This window comes from Carassius auratus, chromosome 24, assembly GCF_003368295.1.
Source record: "Carassius auratus strain Wakin chromosome 24, ASM336829v1, whole genome shotgun sequence".
Taxonomy (NCBI): domain Eukaryota; kingdom Metazoa; phylum Chordata; class Actinopteri; order Cypriniformes; family Cyprinidae; genus Carassius; species Carassius auratus.
The window spans coordinates 13,046,426-13,069,760 of record NC_039266.1 but is presented as its reverse complement, the minus strand read 5'-3'; the positions used below and the strand labels follow the sequence as shown (position 1 = coordinate 13,069,760).

At 37.4% G+C, this 23,335-nt stretch overlaps 4 protein-coding genes across 8 annotated transcripts; 3 read left to right on the top strand and 1 right to left on the bottom strand.

The window, feature by feature from the left end:
- The first annotated feature begins 104 nt into the window (after window positions 1-104).
- rec8b (REC8 meiotic recombination protein b) lies at window positions 105-11,323 on the top strand. 2 transcript variants are annotated; one of them, XM_026201770.1, is made up of 18 exons: window positions 105-373; window positions 766-834; window positions 984-1,126; window positions 2,484-2,559; window positions 2,719-2,839; window positions 3,055-3,109; window positions 3,199-3,266; window positions 3,573-3,654; window positions 4,351-4,432; window positions 5,265-5,421; window positions 5,619-5,759; window positions 6,919-6,991; window positions 7,326-7,483; window positions 9,814-9,862; window positions 10,049-10,124; window positions 10,324-10,440; window positions 10,550-10,656; window positions 10,737-11,323. In XM_026201770.1, the coding sequence occupies exons 1-18, from the start codon at window positions 318-320 to the stop codon at window positions 10,811-10,813; spliced, it is 1,707 nt and encodes a 568-aa protein (XP_026057555.1). In that variant the 5' UTR covers window positions 105-317; the 3' UTR covers window positions 10,814-11,323. The 2 variants fall into 2 exon arrangements, with proteins under 2 accessions (XP_026057555.1, XP_026057553.1); XM_026201768.1 differs by having other exon boundaries at window positions 3,052-3,109.
- Window positions 11,324-12,124: 801 nt separating this feature from the next.
- LOC113041859 (uncharacterized) lies at window positions 12,125-14,105 on the top strand. The gene is made up of 3 exons (XM_026200426.1): window positions 12,125-12,151; window positions 12,901-13,401; window positions 13,555-14,105. Exons 1-3 carry the CDS (start codon window positions 12,125-12,127, stop codon window positions 14,044-14,046), a joined length of 1,020 nt encoding a protein of 339 aa, XP_026056211.1. The 3' UTR covers window positions 14,047-14,105.
- A 59-nt stretch (window positions 14,106-14,164) lies between these two features.
- LOC113042334 (uncharacterized) lies at window positions 14,165-18,452 on the bottom strand. 4 transcript variants are annotated; one of them, XM_026201104.1, is made up of 12 exons: window positions 17,988-18,452; window positions 17,220-17,333; window positions 17,051-17,143; window positions 16,859-16,936; window positions 16,679-16,771; window positions 16,105-16,450; window positions 15,633-15,915; window positions 15,303-15,536; window positions 15,109-15,194; window positions 14,908-15,012; window positions 14,550-14,766; window positions 14,165-14,423 (listed from the first exon to the last, which is right to left on the bottom strand). In XM_026201104.1, the coding sequence occupies exons 3-12, from the start codon at window positions 17,077-17,079 to the stop codon at window positions 14,395-14,397; spliced, it is 1,500 nt and encodes a 499-aa protein (XP_026056889.1). In that variant the 5' UTR covers window positions 17,080-17,143; window positions 17,220-17,333; window positions 17,988-18,452; the 3' UTR covers window positions 14,165-14,394. The 4 variants fall into 4 exon arrangements, with proteins under 4 accessions (XP_026056889.1, XP_026056888.1, XP_026056890.1 ...); XM_026201103.1 differs by having other exon boundaries at window positions 17,051-17,128; XM_026201105.1 differs by having other exon boundaries at window positions 14,550-14,736; window positions 17,051-17,128.
- A 2,140-nt stretch (window positions 18,453-20,592) lies between these two features.
- On the top strand, window positions 20,593-23,276 carry LOC113042333 (uncharacterized). Its single transcript, XM_026201102.1, has 3 exons — window positions 20,593-21,264; window positions 21,347-21,576; window positions 22,888-23,276. The coding sequence occupies exons 1-3, from the start codon at window positions 20,975-20,977 to the stop codon at window positions 22,998-23,000; spliced, it is 633 nt and encodes a 210-aa protein (XP_026056887.1). The 5' UTR covers window positions 20,593-20,974; the 3' UTR covers window positions 23,001-23,276.
- The last annotated feature ends 59 nt before the right edge of the window (window positions 23,277-23,335 follow it).

The following is a 23,335-nucleotide window of genomic DNA, read 5'->3' as shown; positions in this document are numbered from 1 at the left end:
ACAGCACTTTAGAGCACTCAAAACCTGTTTTTATACAGTCTATGCTCAAAACGCGCCAAAATGCTGTCTATTATGTAGGCAGCTCTCTAAGCTTTGAGACGCAGCTCACGTCATCTGTCAATCATTCCTCACAGAAATAACTGACTGAAAAACATTAACTTACCCCATTGATTTAGCGCGTATCTGAGGAAATACACATTATCTCTTCGTGTTTTTGGCAAAAGTAACGTTAAAGTGCGACCAAAGGTTATCAGATTAGATTTTAAATTAGATATCGATTGGGTTGAGCATTGTGTAAAACCGAACTCTGAGGTAAAATGTTTTATTATCCAAACGTGCTTCAGCGTCACACTGGCTGCTTCTCTACTATTTGGTAAGTTACTGTAATTTAGTGTAAAAAAAAATATAATTAAAAATAATTAAACTATAATTAAAACTAACGTGAAATACTGGCCGGTTTATAAATAAATTAGTAACGGTATCATTGTTTCTATGCTACTAACGTTAACCACGCTGAGGTAAAGTTTTTTGACACCTAACGTTAACATTAGCTAACTTTTTAAGTTAAGTTAGTCAAATGTAAGTCTATAAAATTTGCAAAGTTAAAATAAACTACATAGAAGGTGTAAGTTACAGTTATACTGAACCTATAATTAGACACACTATTATTTGATTCAACAGGACACTTAAGACGAGAGGATTATGTCAAAACATTGAGTGAAGTTTTGTTTGTTGAACTTTGTTTGTTTGTTTGTTTGTTTTCAGGTTGGCAGCTACTAAAGGCATCAGGATTTCCAGAAGAGATTATCTCAAGGTCAACGTCGGGCGAACATGGTCAGAGAAATGTTTCTCATTCAAAATAACGTTATCACCATATCAAAGTAGATGATAATGAGTGGTATTGTTTCTTTCATTGGTATTTTGTTCTTTTTGTCATAATTGTAAAATGTTAATCAGTATGTTATGTTTGTGTGTATATTTAGTGAGGACATTGTGGATTACGTGATGGTTCAGGTTCCTCCGGTCCATCCCAGTCTTCCCCGGCCCCGTTTCTCTCTGTACCTGTCCTCTCAGCTTCAGTATGGTGTAGTCATCGTCTACCATCGCCAGTGTGCTTTTCTACTGGGTGAGATAGTCATCATGACTGTAGAAGCATTGACCAGTGTAGATAGTACTACAACATACCACTTATTTCAGTCCAACCAAAACTGATCAAAGCAACATGTACAAAAAAAAAAAAAAAAAAACTAAGTACACTTTATAGCATAATATTTAAAAAGAGTACTTATTATGAAAATACTATACTTTTGAAAACAATATACTTAAGTGAAAATTAAATGTAATGTTTTTGGACAATTAAATGCTGTTATTTGCAATTAAATTAAAATATATTATTGTTTAAATTTACATTATACCATTAGCTAAACTCAAAATGAAATGTGGAACACAAAGGCAGATATATTTTTAAGAATGTTGGTAACCAAAAATGATTTTTCCCATTATATATATCATATTTTTTTATTGGAACTCAAACTGTTTGGTTACTAACATTCTTCAAAGTTCTTTAAAACATGACAAAGTATTAAAATATATTGATTTAAAAGGTATTTTATTGTAAAACTTAATTTGATGTTATTACAAACTGCAAACTGTTTTTAAAATGTACTTAAGCATGTTAAGAAACAATAGTTATGAAAGTGTACTCTTAGTACATTTAAGTGGCCTTTTATTATATTAATATTGTATACTATGCAAGAATAGAATATACTTTTAAGATTTACACTGTACACTGCTAGTGCACATTGAATATGATTAAGCACACTTCTATTTCACTGTGGATGTGCAATGCAAGACCAACAAAACAATGTAAAACATTCACATTGCCATGCATTGTGTGTGTTCAGAGATAAGCATGGAACCGATAAGCACCCGTTAATCAGAGAACAATTCAAGTAAGCTAAGATTGAAAGTATTAATCAAAATGACATGATCTCCCAAAATCGCAGACAGAAATAAAGACGCATGTAAAGAGAAGCAAACAGATGTATTTTGCTTTAGTAAGGTAGCATCTCAAAATAGACGAGCCGAACAAACCGCTTAGAGGTGTTTAATTTATGAGCAGGACAAAATTGAACAGAATTCATTTGAATATCAAATGACCTTAAAATTAGATTAATTAAATTAGAACATTAACATATAATTTACATATCAATGCATATTTAATATTCATAAAATGTGTATTTTTTTATTCAATTATTTTATATTTTATTTTATTTAAGGATAATAGAGAGGTTGTAAAAGTTGATATTTAATTTAATTACTACATTAATAAGAAATAAAAATGTTAGCGCAAGAATCCTTGGTTTACATTATAATCAAATTTAATCAAGTGAATACAGTCTTAATATTCCATTACATTGTCTGCAAATGTGCTTTAATATACGAAAATAAACTAAAAAATGTTCTGTTTCATTTCCCTGCAGAGGAGGTCCAGCAGACCATCGAGCGTTTGCTTCGCTCAAAGAGACACTTGAACATTGACATGCCAGACACCGATAGGTCAGAATCAGGGTCGTCACTGTCATGTTGTGTCACTAATGTAATTCATTCTGACACAGACTTTCATATTGTTCCCACACACCCGTGACAGCTGTTTATAGGAGTGCTGTTGCTATGATTCCCCCTGAGAAGCTGTTCTGGGATCTTGCTTTCTTCTAGGTTGGTGCTGAATGTCCCAGACACTCTGTTCCAGCTGGAGGAGGCAGAGTGGGCACTGGAGCCATTTTTTGGAGTGATGGGGGTCGACTGTGAGCCACCTAGTCCTTGCTTGTCATCTCAGGTGATGATCTGCATGATATACATACAGTCTGCATGAATTATTCATTGGAGTCATATCTAGAGACCAGAATATCTCGGATCCACTAAGCATCTGTATAGCAACTGATAAATAAAATAGAGTTCATAATAGCGAATTTAACTAATAAATCACATTAATCTCATCCCGAACCTTTTTGAACCATTAAGCCATGAATTTATTGTTTATCGTCAAAGCAGTTTACAGAGGGCTCATCTCCTCTGGTGGCCAGAAAGGAAATTACATCACCTAAAGGTGAGATTTTGAAATACTGCAGCTGATGTTGATCAAAGAGTTGCTTTTTATGGTTTTAACCCAATCTCTGCCTGTCTTTCCCTTTCAAGGCCTCGTTGCTTCTTCTGAATCAATCACTCTCAAAGACGCAGAGCTGGTGCCTGTGCTAGCAGCCGAGGTAATTTTCACTCTACATGCCTCTCACTCCTCCATACTGGCAATAGAAAACGGATAGAGATCTATATTTGAGTCTGTGTCCGCAGCCTTTGCTAACACCAAACACATGACGCTACTTCTGTACCATTTGCCCCCACAAAATTCATACAGCTCTATGTGAAGTTTTGGATGAAAAACAGATCATCTACCCACATGAAGCTTAGTCACGGATAACACCAGATGATATTATTCGTTCCTTTTAATCTGTTTATTGTACCACACAATTCATATGTTGTTTCCCAATCTCGTGTTCCTGATTATATTCCAGTTTGGTGGTGCAGAGTTACCTGAAGCCACGGCTCAGGAGATCGACATGCTCATGGAACAGCAAGATCAGTTCCATCTTGGTGGTGAGATTGATAGAAACTGATAGATAGACACCTAAATGAATATTGATCTCAGTTAATAGAGATAATGTGTCATTATTAGCCATTCACAGACCCACACAGAATTCTTGCCCACAGAAGTCTGCAGAATGCTTCGACAGAACACATCCCCCGCACCTTGTGTGTTCGTTTATTAAATATTTGGGCTAATTTGATGAATGCATTAAGTGTAGTACTCTCAGCTCCATTTAATACATTAATCATTTCCATCCCAATAGGAAAAATATATATATTTTCGGATATTTACACATAAAATATTACCAATATGCATTGCTACATATATTTACAATATTTTACAATATTACAATACATGATAAATACAGTAAAAACAGTAATATTATGAAATATTACTATTTAAAATAACAGTTTTAATATATTTAAAATGTAATTTATTCCTAAATATTCAGCATTTTTATTATTATCAATGTTGTGCTTCTTTATTATTTATAGTTTTTTTTTTTCAGGATTCTGTAATTAAGAATTTGCAGATCAAATAAATAATTCTTTATAAAAAAATAGTTATCTCTTAAAATCCATCACAGAAAATGCCAAAAATATACTGCCTGCACTCATTTGTAACCTGATCACTTAGATCACTTAGACTGTAACTGCCTGCTACAAATAGCGTTATCTACGAGTCTTTTCTGAACGCTCTTTCAGATGAGGAAGATAAGGAGAGAGAGAGGGCGACAGAAGTGGAGAAATCAGGAGATCTGGATCCTGCTATGGTCTCTATAGAACAGTGAGTAACACTGAGGGAAATAGAGATAAGAAGGTTAAAGGTTTAGTTTTGCAAGATCTGCTTGTTCAGACAGTGTAGTCAATAACTGGTATATCTATTTAATGGTAATGGCATAAGCTTCAGCACAATGTTAATGGTTTTTACAAGAACTGAGAGTGTTATTGTAGAAATTATGCATTTCTTCATGCCTATCATGACATCTTTCTGCTGTGCTGAACTCATGGAGTGCAACATTGAAAAAAGCATTGATGTAGTTTAATAAATTATGCATTCATTCACTGCATAGTAGATGCCACAGTTCACTGTATAAGGAAAGAGAGAACAAACATGGGAGAATTTGAACATTACTGAGCATTTTCTACAATATCACATACACGTTGAAACTTAACTGACTAAAACTACTTTAAATCTAGTCCAAATCCTTTTTAGGTTGAATTATATCATTTTATTTCATTCATTCATAAATAAATGAATAAGATTTTGATAAGATTTTAAACCACATGTCTATGTGGTTTTGTTTGCGCTTCATGGAAAATACTTATGGATTTATGGACTTGTGGAATACTTAATACTTTTATGGATTTTTATGCTTTTTTATTTGTTTTGTTTTGGAAATTGAGCAGTCAGGCAGACTCTTGGTTTGGTTGAGACCCAAGAAAACATCAATTTAGATGCCAGCTGTTGGGCCAAATGTCTTTGAATTAAATATATCTAAAATAAAGAATCTGCTTGACTGCACAGTTTAATGGAGCCTGTAATGTTGGCCTGAACTGGCTGCTTGTGTTGACCGGGTTCTCGTGGTTTTTAACCATCACTGAATGCATGTGTTCAGACTGAAGAACAGCGAGTGCATCGTGGATGAGGGGAATGGGCGTCCCACGGAGGTCACCTTAGATAGGGTGGCTATGGAGATGACCCCTCCTCCCATTACCATGCCACCAACCACAGAAGCCAGTGAGAGAGATGTGGCGATGGAGCGCTCCAGTGAGGTTTGTGTGTGTAGCCATGTCCACATTTTCTTGCACATTATGCTCTAGTGTTGTATAATCCATATGTGTTTTGAAGCGTGAATGCCTTTGTAGCAAAGGCATTGGATTGGATTGGCCTGAATCCACAACAGTGTGCTCAGTGTCTTAATAACCTCTCGCCCTTTCATTCTTTCTCTTGTTTTGTCCCTTATTCTCAGACACTCCTAGTGGAGCAGGCTGTGCCTCCAAAGAGACGGGGTCGCAAACGGCAACTGACCTTCGCTGACCAAAACACACAGATTTCCCAGGATGCAATGAGGCAACAAATCAACAACCCTCTGATTGAAACCCAATCTCTGGTGGGAGCTCTGTGATAGATAACTAATCTAATTAGTAGTGCTGGAAATCTTTAGACACCTCATGATTTGATTAGATGTAGTTTCAGGGAGTCACGGTGTAATTACAAAAACGATTCTTGATGCATCTTAATTTTTCAGCAATAGCATAGGGCCACAAATCTTTAATTGGTTAAGAGCGTCTATATTATAAAAGCTTACTAAAATATGCATAAAAAAAAAAAAAAACATTCTAATAGATGTTAAATTATATTAAATTAATTATCTGAAAACACTGTAGAGGAGATACATATGCTGTTTGTTTGATTGTAGTGACCTTTTGGAGAAATATGTCTCATCAGTTGCCAGGAAATAAATAGGCATAAATACTGGAACAAGTATTTATGTTTTTCTAACTATAACTTTTAATTCAAGAATTTTCAAAATAAGAAGCAATTTCAATAAATAAAATAATGTAATACATACTTTTAATAATGTTTGTAATACATATTGTACAAAGTTTTTAGTCGACAAGATTGTTTTGATGTTGCTTGAAAGAAGTCTTGTGTCCTCATCAAGGCTGCTTTTGTTTATGAAAAATACAATAAAACCGTAATTAATAATATAATATGACAATTTTAAATAACCGTTTTCTATTTTTATATATTTAAAAATGTTATGTATTCTTCTGATAGCAAAGCTGAATTTTCAGCAGCATTTAATCCAGTCTCCAGTGTCACATGATCCTTCAGAAATCATTCTTATATGCTGGTTTGCTCCTTATGAAACAATTATTATTGTTAATGATAAAAACAGTTGTGCTGCTTAATATTTTGTTATGGAAACTGTGATGTATTCTATTCATTCATAGATGAATAAAAAGTTCAAAAGAATGGCAATTACTTTTAAATGGTATAAAAGTATTTAATCAGTGTCCCTGCTGAATAAAAGTATTAATAAAATATTAAATTTTATATTCCCCGAACTTTTAAACTGTATTATGTATTGCAGTATGATAATGTATGTACTAATATTTTATTTTAGAAATGGCAAAGCATCTGCTTTGTTGTTCAATCTTTTATTTTTTAACTCTATAACATAATTTGCTTGTGTGATAAATATGTGATTCTCTTTATCTAATTATGCCCATCTGTCTCCAACTTTCTTTCTTATTTTTCTCTAGTCTGAGACTCTTCTAAGTATTCCTGCCTCTCGCAAGTCATCAGCAGCAGTTCTGCTCAGCGCACCGTGTAACTGTATGTTGTGTCACACTGTGGCCCAGCACCACTCATAAATACTTGCTCGTATATATATATATAATTTTATTTTTTTTATATCATTGGACATAAAGTAATAAACATAATGTATAATTTTTTTATTTGATCACGTAAACAACACAAATATTTATCAACAAACTGAAACTACTGCATCAGCTCCTTTAACTTGCACTGAACAGTTTAGCAAATCACAATAATGAAACCACTGGACCATCAAAAGGCTCAGCAGTTTTATTAGAAATCAGGAAGCATCCTTACCCTAGCACACTCCACTCTTATAACCACTAACATACCTCCCCTCCTTGCATTGCAGTGCTCATCCACCCTGACCTCCAGGCACTATGGAAATGCTGCAGTGTTTTTTCTGCGCTCCCCCGTTCCTCCAGGAAACGGCAGGTGCAAGAGGAGAGTGAGCTGTGGGAGATGGAGAAAGAAAGAGGAACGGAGAGGAGCCGGGAGTCTAGCAGAGAGGTGAAGAAGTCTTAAGTTGCTCATCTGCCCATGTCAGCCTCTGAACCATTGACATTTTTACCAACATATACACTATTGGTTCACCCAAAAATGGAATCGCATTATCACATACTCATGTGATAACTGATTATATACTTATCCACATGACACAAGGTTTTTAAAAATGATATCAGAATAATAATTTATGGGAGAACTACCCTTTTAAAGCCCTTGTGAAAAAGAAGTGCACTTCATTGTATTGGACATGCACTGGTGGTGTACTTGAAACCTTAAAATAATAATTTAAAAAAACTGCACAGATATTATCATTCTAATGAAATACTCCATTTAAGAGTACTTTACAAGTGTACTTTTATGACTAGCACACTTAAAAGGAATAGCTCACCCAATGAAAATTACCCCATGATTTACACACCCTCAACACCTTTTTTCTTCCAGTTACATATTAAAATGCCCTAGCTCTTCTTAGCTTTATAATGGCAGTGAATGGGTGTTGAGAGTTTGAAGTACAATCAAGTGCATCCATTAAGGATGTAACGATTAACCGCGAGCCAGTTGAAAATCGATCCAAATGTGATGATTCAAATTGGTTGAGATGCTAAACAAATCGTGATTCATTTAGGGGTAGGAGTTTATATGAATGTATGTCTGAGGGGAATTTATTGTCTTAAGAAAAAATGTGATAGTATTTTTTATTTCCATCTTGCCTCTGTATAATGCAGATTAAAGTTTAGAAGTGCTTTGCTTTGTTTACAGAGGTAACCAAGAAAAAGCTTTAAACGCCGCCTGCTGGCAAAGACTGAATCTGCTGGCAAACATGTGTTCACAATAGAACACCATTCCAGCAGTCGATGTAAGAAATACGTAGGCATACTGTAAGCTCCAGTAAGAAGTGAAGAATGCGGAAGTGCAATGGAAAGAACAAAAACACTGTTCACAAATCAGAAATACAAAACAAGGATTTGTAAAAAAAAAAAAATAATAAAAAAATGTTGGAGTATTTTGATTTAAGCCAAGAGGAGATTGTTTTTCATTTGCTGTTAACAAAATTTGGTTCTCATGAAACTAGCATATTCTCACAGGAGTTTACACTCCACCTACATTCTACATTATCCACTCTACAATATTAATATTTTTCTTACACAGCCTCTTTGCTTTTCTTAAAGGGTACCTATTATGCAAAATCCACTTTTACATGGTGTTTAGACGTAAATGTGTGTTGGCAGTGTGTGAACACAACCACCCTACAATGATAAAAATCCATCCACTCCTTATATTTGAATAATAACTCCCAGAGCCATTTGGAGCACTTTTTATGATGCACTCATGGGACTTCAAAATCACACCCACTGATCAGACTGGTTGCCCACTGAAGCTAAGCAGGGTTAAGCCTGGTCAGTACCTGGATGGGAGACATCCTGGGAAAACTAGGTTGCTGCTGGAAGAGTAAAAGTGTTAGTGAGGCCAGCAGGGGGTGCTCACCCTGTGGTCTGTGTGGGTCCTAGTGCCCCAGTATAGTGACAGGGATAATATACTGTCAGAAAAGCACTGTCTTTTGGATGAGACATTAAACCGAGGTCCTAACTCTCTGTGGTCATTTAAAATCCCATGACACTTCTCATGGGGAAGTCGTGGCCTAGTGGTTAGAGAGTTTGACCAAAAAGGTTGTGGGTTCGAGTCTCTTATGCAAAGGCACTGCTCCTCTCACTGCAGCATAAATGGCTGCCCTCTCCCTCTGTGTGTGTGTGTGTGCGCACACTTTGAATGGGTTAAATTCAGAGCACGAATTCTGAGTATGGGTCACCATACTTAGCTGTATGTCACATCACTAAAGAATAGGGGTGTTTCGCCAGTGTCCTTGCCAAATTGCCCCCCAGGCCACTGTCAATCATGGGAGTCATTTTCATTTTGGGGTGAACTATCCCTTTAAGTACACTATTAAAAGTAAGTGAGTTTTTAAAAGCTTTCACTTTATAGTACATTTTCAATTATTGTTATAACCATCTGTTTTCGTGCTTTACATAAGCTTTTATTAAAATCTAAAAAACAAGCCTTTGTCGAAACCATTAATTGGTAATAAGAATTTTGAACTTGGGCTTTATCCAACATTCAGATTTCTGCTTAGGAAATGTGTGCAAATGAAAGAATATTTAAATAAAAAGTGCCTCATTTGTGTATTTAAGTGTCTGGAAACATTCCATTCACGTAAGCATTTAAAATATTTTATTGGTAGCAAGTGCTCCTAATAAAAGTATGCTAAAGTGTACTTTTTTTTCTCTCTAGAGATTCCTTAACCCACTTCCCTTTCTGTGTGTTTTGTGGATGTTTAGGTGGTCAGGGAATCTGGTGCAGCTGCTCTGGCTCTGTCTGAGCTCTCAGGTGAAAATTAATCCTCTTTTTCATAATAAAAACAATGAGATTTCATTGTGAAATCACACGTTTTTTGTTTGTTTTTATGGATATAAAACACAATGTCAAAGCACTTCCTGCTTTATTTTAGCCTCAAAATGTAAATCAAACTAAAGCCTGTAGTCTCAGTCTGTGTGTGTGTGTGTGTGTGTCCAGCTGGTTCAGACGTGCCGTTGGATGTGTCTAAAGGAGACAAGTCTCAGAGTGACCTCATCACTCCCACCAGCAGATGGTGAGACATATTAAAAGAAAAACGCAAAATGCATTCTTAAAAAAGAAGCTATTACTAAACACTGAATGCAGAACATGCGTCATACCCAGGACTGCAGTTTTAAGTCATACGATCTTACTGGCACATGCATTCATTGTGATAAGAACACTGCAGGTTCAAGTCAGCATGAAATCCTGTGAAATAAACATTGTGTAAATAGGTCTCCTATAGAAGAGGCTCCTGTTTCTATGGAGGTGATATTAGAGGAGCGTGTAGAACTGCCACAGGGAGAGACAGAGCCTGAGATGGATGTCATCACCACTGCCGAACTTCTCCGGTTCGTTGAGAAACTAGTATCTGAACATGTCTTTGTGTGCATAACTGTCTGGTGTGATCCAAACGTCCATCAGATCTTTTTTCACTCATTCGTTCTGTCATACATACAGACTGATCAACAGCTTCATCAAACGCTTTGGAAAGGTTTGCTTTCACTCACTGCTGCCCCCAGAGGCCGAGCGCAGCACTACAGCTCATCTGTTCTACAAAATACTGGGTAATCTAGTTTGCACTGAAGTAAATGTCTGTTTTTAATGTTTCACAGTATATATGTGATGTGATCTGTTTGTTCTACAGAGATGCTCTGCAGTCTGAAGTTAAGTGCGTGTCAGACTGAAGCATTTGGAGTCATCACCCTTACCATGAACCATTGAACACACACCTAAGTGCAAACACACGTGCTCTCAAACATGTTGAACTGTTAGATTGTTTGAAACTTTTTCTGAGTGTACACGCACTGTTATGATGAGATATATTAAGCCAGTTCAGATGTCAGTTTAAATACGCAGTTTGTAGTTTTGTATTCATAACAAATATAGAAATGGTTATAATATTTGTGATTATGAATTATCAGTTACTGTGATTATTATGTTAACAGTTACATGGTTTTAAATGTAGAGTGAATTGAAGTTTATATTACAATAACAATTTTTTATGTTTTAACTTTTTATGATGGTTAATGTGTTCATTTTTAACTTTTTATAGTATGTTTTTTACTTTTTATATTTAAGTTAATAAGCTGTTCTCAAGTTATGAAAAAAATAATTTTACAGAATATGAAATGTATATATTTTAGTTTATGAAGTTGTGGAATACATATGCTGAATGAGTTTGTCTCAATGCCAATTGCAATATAATACACATACATTAAAACTGAATACAATTACTGTTTGTATATATTTTCAATGGGGTAAAAAATGAGAATTTTTTACTGTTAACTGTCAAATTGGTATACATAGACTGATTTATATTACTTCATACAAATTACTGTTCTTAAAGACCTACAGACCTGCCTAGTATTTACACTTTGAAGTGACATTCAGCCAAGTATGGTGACCCACACTCAGAATTTGTGCTCTGCATTTAACCCATCTGAAATGCACACACACACAGAGCAGTAAACACACACACACACACACACCCAGTGGGCAGTGGGCAGCCATTTATGCTGCGGCGCCCGGGGAGCAGTTGGGGGTTCAATGCCTTGCTCAAGGGCACCTAAGTCTTCGAAGGTGGAGAGAGAGCTGTACATGCACTCCCCCCACCCACAATTCCGTCCGGCCCGAGACTAGAACCCACAACCCTTCGATTGGGAGTCCAACCCTCTAACCATTAGGCCACGACTTCCCTTGTGTACATAATAGTGTGCATTTAAATAACTTTACCACATCTAAGGTAAAGATAAAGCCTTAAAGTCACAATGTAACAAAAGTAGAGAGATTTTGTGCTTGATTCTGTCTGTCAGTTGTTAATTGGACGGAGACAATGTATGTGAACTTGCAGTCGATTATAAAAAATGTTCAGGGTTTAAAGGAACCGTGTGTAGGATTGTGGCCTAAACTGGTACTGCAGTCACTATAAAAATACTGCAGAGCGGTGTATCCCCTCCCCCTCCCCCCTGACTCGAGGTTGCCAGATAAGCTGCAGGATTCAGCAGAAACGTAGGCTGCTTCATCGAGCTTCCAATGGCAGGTGACGAACAGACGTACACAGTAAGTTTTTCCGTTTTCTGTTAATTATGTTTATGCTTCATGAGAGATATTTTGATAAGTAATTATGTATTTAAAAATTTTACTAATTGTCATTAGTTAAATATAATCGTAAAGATGTATGCTCGTATGTGACTGTATAATCGTAAAGATTTATGCTCGTATGTGACAGTATAATCGTAAAGATTTATGCTCGTATGTGACATTATAATCGTAAATATGTATGCTCGTATGTGACAGTATAATCGTAAAGATTTATGCTCGTATGTGACAGTATAATCGTAAACATGTATGCTCGTATGTGACAGACAGAATGGTAACTGTTAGTCTAACTTGTAACGTTATTTATCTGTCATTAATGTAAATACAAGCACAAGCCTGTCACTGTGTAACCAATATCAAAGATACAGTTATTCAATTAGCTGATGATATAAGTGAAAGTGGCCAGCTGTATTTTTTATTTTTATTTTACTTACCCTGCAGCACGTCCGTAACGCTAAAATATGTGATGTGAAGGATTACATGACATTCTATTATTTTTGGCTGTAGAACTTGCATGAAAAACAAGTAGGCTACAAAACGTTCCAAATGGCCCAAATTTTTCACATCATAGGCTACACTGTGCTTTTCATTAGTGTTATGGACATTAGAAAAAGTATTTTTTCCTTGGAATTGTACCTACTGTAGTGCTTCCAAATCAATACTAATATAGTACATAGCCTAAAAGGTAGAGAATGTTTATTTTGAGTTAGCACTTGTACTGCTCTCACTTGTTGCAGCCTGATTTAGACCTCAGTTATGAGGTGCCCGCTGTCCTAAGTGAGGCTGATGAGAGCTGGGAAGGCGAGAGGAGGCGCAGACAAAGGAAAAGAAGAGCAAAGGGGAGAGGGACAAGAGTAGAGCGTGCAGGTCTTGGTCCAGGAGACAAAGAGCAGAGAGAAGGAGAGAATTTAGAGGGAGGAGATGGACCAGGTGGAAGAGGCCAGAGAGCTGGAAGAGAGAGTGCAGATGTTTCAGGTGGAAAAGGAGAGAGTGTGGGCCCTGCACCAGGTGGAAGAGGCCAGAGAGGTGGAAGAGGCCAGAGGGGTGGAAGAGGCCAGAGAGGTGGAAGAGGTCAGAGAGGTGGAAGAGGAGATAATGCAGGTCCAAGTACTGGAGTTGGCAGCAGAGGAAGGAAAGGGAAAGGAGGCAGAGATGCAGAGGAAGAGAACAGAGTTCAGATGATCCAAATTGACCGAAGGGTCCGGACAGAGGTTTGTTTCCAGAATATGCTAGCTACACAATTGATAGATTCTAGTAAAATTATGGCTTGTGATAAGTAGCCACCATTTGAATCAATGTTAGCATCTTTGTTATTTTTAATCAAATGTAAATAACACATTTTCTATTATGGTTTGTTTACTTAGGCACTCATTCAGTGCATGAGTGAAGTGAGGCTACGAGCACTAGCAACCCAGGTCTTCTCCCGGAATCCTGGATTAGTTTTTGATGCACTTCCTCAATTGGACAGCACAACCCCACCTAACGCTGCTCTTCCATGGTGCACCTGTGGGAACTGCAGGGAAATGGCCACAGACGCTGAAAGGAAATGCTGTGGCCAGGGGCCTGACTACTGCATCAGCAAATTGGCACATTTTGATCTGTATTGTCTGGAAGATGGTTATTTGCGTATTCACAGAGATTACAGAAATGATATGTTGGTGGTAGCTGAAGTTATAGAGCCAGGAGATGATAACAGACAATTTAGGTATGCTGCTTATCGTCAATACATCTTTTGGCAGCATGGGTCACTGGGTCTGGGTAACCGTCGTGTTATTCCCAGCTGCTGTATATGGAAAATAAGGGACAAATACCCTGACCCCCAAGGCCAGTACACTGGCTTTGTACCCACCATTTGATACCATTCTAACGTGAACAGTTAAATTCAAGTTATTTATTGTTGTATATATAGTTTTACTAATTGTTTTTTGATTTGTTCAGTTTTTTGGTTTGTTTGTTTGTAAAGAGCCTTCCTCATTTTTTCAATAAAAAAAGTTTATTTATAATAACAATACTATGCTTTTTACAATGTAGAGAAACAGTATATAAAATGGTATAATGATAAATGTTACACAGTATAAATAGAAAACTAGACTCAGCTGCTCTGTACTGTTAAAATTTTAGAAATTGTTGATAAGCAGCTTGTGACACAAAAGTTTACATGGCCATGAAGATGGTCAGGGTTGTGAGGCTCTGGAAACTGGGCTTCACAGGTCTTTAGTCTGGAATGTTGACACTGAGGAGAGCAAAATACAACCTGAAGTTAGTTTATTTCAAACTTGGAAGTGTTATGCATAACATCTGACGTAGTGTGTGGCATGTAGCCCAAGGTGCAAAATAAATAAATTTGCATTCAACCTACCAAGACCTCTCCTGACTTGGGTGTGCAGGAGTTCCTCAATGGTTGGTGCCGGCACAGGGGGAAGTGGGCCGTACCTTCTGGGGTCATCAGGTCGTAGTGTCCTCCGTCTGGGCATCCCCTTACCAGCTAATCTCTTTTGAAGGATCATAGCTTGCAGTTCTGGGATGTAGCCATACGTCTTGGATGTCTTCCGAGTGTATAGCATATGTCTGGTTAGCTACTGAATCAACAAATATCCAACATCAACGAACCATCCTAACTTATTCTCTTTACCAGCAAGGCATGTCTAATAAGTCTGCATGTTAGTTTTGCATATTATTTTTAGATGACAACTATTTTTCAAACCATATCAACTTACAAGGAACTCTTGGTAAGAATCTGCTGTTTTGCAGCACCACCAAAAGTGGTTGACAATGTCTTTTAGCCAACTGCTCAAACTGGACTGACCCTTGACCTGTGAAGCCTGGGATAGACATAACAGTTATCATGATTACACCGCTCAAATTAGGGTAGATTGCCATGCAGAAAAGGAAGCCATAGTAATGACAGCTGAACTTACAGCATGGATCCTTTTTGCCAAATTCTTGGCCCCATGCCACATATCCAAGCTGTGCTGCAGCCCAAGGTCTTTGTACTTTCCTTTGTCTTATTTGAAAAAATAATATGTATAATTAGTACAGTAATGGTCCCCCCACCCCTCCAAAAAAGTTGTTGTAATTCTACAAGTAACGCAAAATTTCAGTGGCAACTTACTCATTAGTGCGGAGATCTGGACATGGGCATCAGTGCAGACCTCTACTAGTTTCACTTCATTCAAAAGAGTGTCGACTGTCCGCACAAATGCCTCTCTTTCCATGATCACAGAATTTCGCCCAGTCTCCCTTTTGTCCACAGTGATGACAGAGATGATTTCCCTGGATTCGTTCTCCATGGCAGTGTATGTACAGTACTGGGCGCAATGTCCAGGACTGTCCATTATTCCATCCGCTATTCAATTTGTAAACAAGAATCAATGATTAACACAGAACATAAAATTTACATCTTAACATTCTGTAGCATAAATGAATAAAAAATGTACATTACCTACTATTACCACATCTCTGTCTTTTAGCCGATTTATTGCCTCAGCCCTCCTCTCTTCCCAAAACTCCTTCACAGTGTCTACACCGTATGTGTCCTGAATTGTGAAAAATGAACTACGGTCCACCATCCCCATGTTCATAAACTGGAACAGAAGCGAGACTTTGGCGTAGTTGCTTCCGGAGAGTAGTATGTTGCTTGCCAACATAAAGTCCCCTGCTAGCATCCCGTACCTCAAAGTGGGCTGTGAGCTCCATCTCCATACAGTGTGGCCAACAAGGCAGGTCTGACAATAAATGGGACACAACTTAGGCTATTTAGCATTATCAAATACAAACATAGAATTGCTTCCACTAAGTGGAAACTACAACTCAGGAAGCTTGATTGAGTTTCACAAAACCACTGTCAACGTATTGACATTGCCTCCAACACCGATCTACACTTATTTGCAATGTAGTATGATTACAACACATACCCATTCCATGATGCTTGCAGTACCCCTGCGTGTAATGGAAACTTCAAATGGAGGGCGACACTGACACTCCATTTTACTGACGTCACATGTGTATGGGCACTTTTGGACCGGAAGCACAAGTAATGTTGCAAGCTGCCTCAAACAGTCCTCATAAGTGATGGAGGCCCGTTTCCCGATTAGGTCATCTTCAGTCATGACCTCCAGTGTATCAGGAAAGCCAGGTTGTTGAAGTGTAGGTAAGGTGACTGATGGAGGCTCTACATCCGGGATGTCATGTACTGTCTCACTGGCATCTATCACAGGCAGATTATCAATGCATGGTGGTGCCTGCAATGCTCCACCCAACCTAAAGACATGAAAGATATATACTGTATATATCATTTACAGATAGATATCCAATCAGATGAATAAAATAAAAATGGCATATACAAAGACGGGGTTATCTTTGAGATACTACAGGGACCAGAAAATATAAAAAAATCTTACATCTTTTATTTTTATGTTTACATATTTAATTGAATCAATGTTCGATAATGTATTGTGCATAATCTTAGAGGATCCAATGTTAACATACCGAATACAAATACGAGGGACATAGTCCTCATCTTCACTGTCATCTGCTTCAATCTCCTCATTACTAACACCTTCACTGTCCCCCCAATCAATTCTGGCAAATGTGATAGAAAATTATATTTGTTAATACAAAGCAGAACATCTTGTTACTCAATGTTCAGTAAAACCCAGTGGAACTTACACACTGTTCATTAGATCATTTATCTCCTGCTCATTCATGACCTGGGTTTCAGCATCCTGGATGCTCATGTTCTGTAGACTAAAAACAAAAACAATACAGAGGTCACAAAGATTTTTTTTTTTAAGTACATTTTTACTTACAAAACATTTCTTATCATTTGGCATATTAGGAAGCCTGAGAGGCTTTATCTACCTTTCCTCCAGAACCTCAGAGGCATCCATGGTGCGCTCATCATCTTCCAGTCTTTCCTCAATAGGCGACAGGTCCTCTCTGTAAATGGTGTAGCTGTTTAAGACCCAAATTGTTTCAAAATATGCAATGAAAATAAAAAAAAGAAATAAAAGTGGTACTGACTACTGACCGATTTGAAAGTGTTTCAGATGATGCACATACGATACTGGAAAGTGATGGTGCAGTCAGGTGGTGCTTCTTCAAGTTTCTCTTACTGGGTGTTGAGGTGCTGGGGCCATAATAGCTGAAGAGATAAGCGTTTTTGATTTGATTTCTTTTTTTAACATATAAATACAATTACAATAAAAAAATTTGAGAAAAAAAAAGATAATAGTAAAACAAAACAAAAAACATATAAACAACAAAATAAAAATTCCTTTTTTTTCAATAACAAAAAAAAATCGATTTACAAGTACTAAAGTTTTTGTAATAAGTACGCTAACAAATAACCAAAACATTTTCCACAGCAATTGTAATGCGGGCCAAATTCAATATCACCAATGGCTATCACAGGGTTGTTTTCAGTTCCATCAGAAAATATTGTTATAGTAACTAAATTACATTAGCAATGGTCATAAAGGTCAACTTTCAGCATGTGTAACTTGGTCCATGATATACGTGAAGAAGAAATGACGAATCATTTTTACTGAGGTAACATTAGGCTACTGTCTCAATTACGTTTCAAATTGCCATAATGGGCGTGCTAATGTTGTTTTCCTCAGCTTCTCAGCATAATGACAGAAAAACGGGCTACTGTAATGCATTGCTTAGCATACGTCCATGTGAGCTAACGTTATTTTACTTTGCACAAACATGCCTAACTTTGTTCGACTGTCATTAATATATCAAATGTCCATCGACATCAAGTACAAGCTAGCCAAGCATAGATGAATCTTACCTGTCCAGGAGAAAATTAGCAACGTTGGCGTCTGTGTTCAAATTCTTCTCCGTTTTCAGCCGTCTCCATCGTTCAAAAACATCTCCAATACAAATTCTGGTTTTATTTCGGACTTTGTCACGACGAATTTCAGAATTATAACGAGGTCATTTTTAATTTAGTAACAGACATTTTTATCCGACTGGAGTTAGAGTAAGTTACAGCAAAGCTGGCAACACGGATCCCGAAACACTACTGACTTCGTGATTGGTAGATAGGAGGAGGGAGGCGCGTCAGGCCAAAACACAAAATGACAACAACAACATCAGTTGAGGGCTGCAAGTCCACTTTTTAAATGACAATATCCTGGCCGGACTACTGTTGTCAGTGATATACGTATATGAAATGAACATGTTTTCTTAATGTCTAGTGACACATCAGGGCCATTTTATGATTAATTAAAATAGATTTCTTACATACAGCTCCTTTAAGCTGAATGAATGTTTGGAGACCAGACAGAAATCTGTTGTTTCACCAAAAGATCAAGTTATGATGTTTTAATGAGTTCAATTACCCCTATCAGTTTTAGTCCATAGGGGACACTGGATAACCACTGCAGCATTGAACTTTATTGACAGTGATCTCACACAGGTCATGATCTCATGCCTGACTTACCTCACGCTGTTAAACTAGAGCCGTGAAGCAGTTCTCACAAATGTAACACCAGCCGGCAACAACGACAGAGGACCCGAGCAGCACACTGGACACAACAAAACCCATGCCAACCTTTCTGCTCCGCCGATTACAAAATGTGAGGAGTGACGTATGCAAATCAGACAAATATGATTAAGCAATAGCTAGCATATAGATGAGGAGTCACGGTAAAACTATGAACGGTCAACAACAGCTTCACACCGTCCTCAGACAACCACCATCCCACCCCATAGCACAGATACTGGGAATTTCTGATGATCTGTGAGAAATCATTTCATATTTGGCTTTCTCATGATCAAGGGAATCCCAATAAGTTTTGTCATAAATGGATTTATATAGATGTTAAGAATTTAATATCACAGTTATGCACATAATTAGAATATACGTTAAAGGGTGTAATCAATTATTGGCAAGAGCACAACATTTAAATTTAGATTAATATTTACTGTAGAATTTAGTGAGCACAGCACACTGGAATGTTGCAAACAGCTTGTATTACTGGAAAAAGAGGACAGAGGTTCAGAGGCCACACTGAGACTCGTGCCACAGGACCATGAACATGCAGAGTTATGAGGTGACATGTTTTCTGAAGGCATTAAAATGTGGCACTTTACTGTAAGCACACAGTAAATCGCTCATTTCAAGTAATCACCTGTCAGAGGGGTGGGGAGGAGGGACCCCAAACATGCCCAGAATGTAGGTGGGTTGGGATCACTTGAGTTAAATCTCTCCCAGACACAGGAAACTACCAAGCATATAGGATGATTCAAAACGTTTCATAACTCTAACACTTACCCATTTGGTGTGAAAAGATTTGTAAAAATATTGGTATATTTAAATATCTGTGACATTTAAAGGGTTAGTTCACCCAAAAATGAAAATTAGTCTGTGTTTTACTCATCCTCGAGGCATCTTATGTGTATATTACTTTATTCTTTCAGACGAATCCAGTCAGAGGTATATAAAAAAATTATCTTTGATCTTTCTAGGTCTGTCGTTGCAGTCGGGTGTTGCATTGGGGGGGGGGGGGGTAAACAAAGGCCTCTTGTAGCGCGTGTGTGTTTTTAAGAAAAATATCCATATTAAAAAACGTAATAATCATTTGAATCTAGCTTGTGCTCACAGTTTTGAACAGAAGCAGTTCTGGGGGAATGACGTATGAGGTCAGCTTGCGCTGCTCAGACGTGACGGACATGGAAACGCATCCAAGAGATCAAAACTAAACAACAGTCACTAAGTACAAAAATGAGGATTTGTAACGGAGGATTTCGATATAAGCCAAGAGGAGACTGGTTCTCCTTTGCTAAAGTAAGGAAACTTATAAACAAACTTGAAAATAAATGTTGGTTTTCACATTTATGTCAATGTTGCTCAGATAAAATAACATTTATATCAACATTATATGAGGGGAACACACAAATTTTGTTAGCTGGTTTGTGCAAATCTTAATAAAGCGAGGCTCCTGTGTGTTAGTCTTAGTTAGTTAATCAAAATCATTAATATCAACATAGTTTGTTAATATTTGGTGCAAAATTTCATGAAGTGAAACCACACAATTTTAATTAGTTGGTTTGAGCAAATGTAATTAACCTGAAGTAGATCTGCTTTAGTTAGATCATTTAGTTAGATTTTCTTTTCCATATCAGATCAGACCCCCGACGAATTTAGCTGGTTTGTGCAAATGTAAATAAAGTGAAGCTCCAATGGATTTGTTAGTTAAATAATGTAATTAAAATAACCTTAACTAATTATTTTACAATTTAAGTATTTAGTACATTTCATGAAGGGAAACCTCACATTTACTTAGACTGTACAAAGTTGTTTACTTACTACAACCTGTTATTTATGTACTACTACTAAAAAGCAATATTGTTTTTTTATTACAAAATTTGGTGCAACATTTCAGGAAGGGAAAGACGCATTAAGCAAATCTTACAGAGCTAGTTAGTTGGTTCACAGAATAAACTTAAGTTGCATACACAAACACTGGAGAGGGAAAAGATGATTTAATAATATCAACAACACTCCAGTCCATACTGTAATTCGTCAGCCTCTGACAGACTAATAAACCTCACACGTCAGCGCCACATTACACACATTCACACAAACCATTTAAATCTCCACTGGACCTCGGAACGTTCCCCAGTGTCTCACACCACCCAAATCCAACAGTACAGAGAGAAGACTCGGGTCTACATCTGCTTTAACTGGATCTCAAATTTGGAAAACAACAGCTGACTTGAGGAGATCAGGGTTATCATTTCAACCAGAGAGGAATCAAAGGAGTCAACTCAATGATTCTAGACGACAGGAAAGAAAACAAAGAGGAGCGACAGCTGCCAGTTAAAGACACCAGTGTCAAGCTGGCAGGTCAGGACAAAGATCCAGAGGCCCATCATGGGGTCAAGCAGGAGAAACAGGTGAATGGTGATGGCCACTTAAACTCCCCAACCAATCACAAAATGGTTCGAGCCGAGCTGGACTGGACGGTACCCATGTGTGTGCACCTACCCATTGAAGTTCTCAGCCCTGACCAGGCGTTTCCCTTCTTGAACACCACACTCGCTGACCTGGGCATCGAAGAGTGAGTTCAGATTTACAGATGAATTTATGCATTTTTGGGTGAAATATTCCTTTATTGTCTTGATATGTCCATGTGTACCCAGATCAGCGGTGAAGGAGCGTGTGGTGTGGGTGGACACCAAGCGCACCCGTGTGAAGGGCAAGTCTGGGAAGCTGAAGGAGAAGGAGGTGACCGTTCTGGAGGTGCGTGTCAAAGCGCAGCACCCTGGAGAGCGTCAGTGTCAGGAGGTCCTCTACAGCACCGAGTCCCACACCGATCGCTCCTTCTGCAGAAGCGGGGTGGACATCATCCCGTGGAGACACACACAGCCAGGTGGGGACATAGAGGAGCTAAAACAATATCTAAATGGCAAAACACATTCAATTTGACCATTTTTCGGGATTAAATGAGCTGATAAAGTTGATATCAAGCTAAGACATATGTAGGCTTATTATAATCATCTAAAATAATATATATATTTGAATTCTATATTCAGTAAAGCAATGGTGTTAAGTTAAATTCTTAACTAAATTTGTGAGGTTTCCCTTCATGAAATTTAGCACCAGAAATTAATAAATGATGTTAATATTAATGATATTAACTAACAAAGATTAACACATTGGAACCTTGCTTTATTATCATTTACACAAACCAACTAACTAAATTTGAGGGGCTTCCCTTCATGAAATTTTGCGCCAGATATTCATAATGTTGATATTAATGATATTAACTAAGACTAACACATTGGAGCCTCACTTTTACATTAATTTTGAAACTAAACTAAGTACTAAAATTACAACAACAAAAAAAAACTACCAAAAATTAAGTTAAAACAAGAAAACTGAAATTACAAAAAATACATAGCTAATTAAAATGATTAATAAATACTTCATTAGTATAAACGTAATAGTGAAATAACTCTTCTGCATATGCAGCCCAATAAGAAGTGACTTCTGGATTTTGCAGTTGAAAGCTTATTGAGATGATGTGTTCTGCAGTTGCTTTTGGCTGCCCAGGTTGATTCGTTCTGGCATGTGGATAAGAGTTTAATTCAGAATATGTTTTTGAGAAATAAAGTTCCGCACACATGAAACCTGCCAAATATACACTGTAAAAGCAACAGTAACACTGAATAATCAAGAAAGAGTAACCATGTACATGGAACCAATTAAATGGAACCGAACAGATGTCACAGTATACTGTTGTTGCTGATGTTCATTGCACAAATACTTCATCTCCACACTTAATCACAACTGGTAATACTACAGTCCAGTTGAAGTGAATTCTGTCAGCATTTTGTTCAGGCGGTCAGTTCGCATTAGGCACAGTGTCAAGGCTTGCAGTAATATAACGCTCCATTCCTGACAGTTAGCTAACAGATGACATCTGCAGATCAGTGAGGTGAGCTAACATAACGCTCGCGGCTGCTGAGTAAGTGTGTTTGGTATTCGCACGCTCAGCACTCTCTCCTGGGGCTCTGTTGAGCGTTTGAGGATCACTCTCTCCCCAAACACACCTCTTTTCTAACCTCAAAGTTTTCCGGGTACGTGTGTGTGGAATTTGTCATGGAAATCTGATGAGCAATAAAATATCCTATCTAAACATGGTAAAGAACATTCTTGTGTTTCCCTCCCTCCCCCACAGCTGAAAATGAACTCCAGCCGGTAGAAATGACTCTGGCTGTGGACACACTGTCAGAGACCAAGTCCAAATGGCAGAAGACAGAAGAAAAACGAGACTTGCCAAGCGAGGAATGAGTGGTAGATGTTGGAAAGCTAGGCTAAAGCAATCTAACACCTGAGATGACACTTTCAGGCGTTTTAAACTGGTGCACAACAGTCTAAATTCTATGTGCTATGCTGTAATTGAAGGATACGTTTGACTTATTTTAAGTGACAGTATAACTAAAGTTTTGTCTAATGTTCTACAAAAAGAGGTTTTAATCTGTTTTTTGTATTTTAGAATATTCATAAATTTCATCAGGGACAGCTTTAAACTACACACAATGTATCTCCATATGAAATAAATCTTTATTACTCCTCACTAAACTATCGTTCGCTAGTTGTGGGTCAGTAACTTCTTTTTATTTATA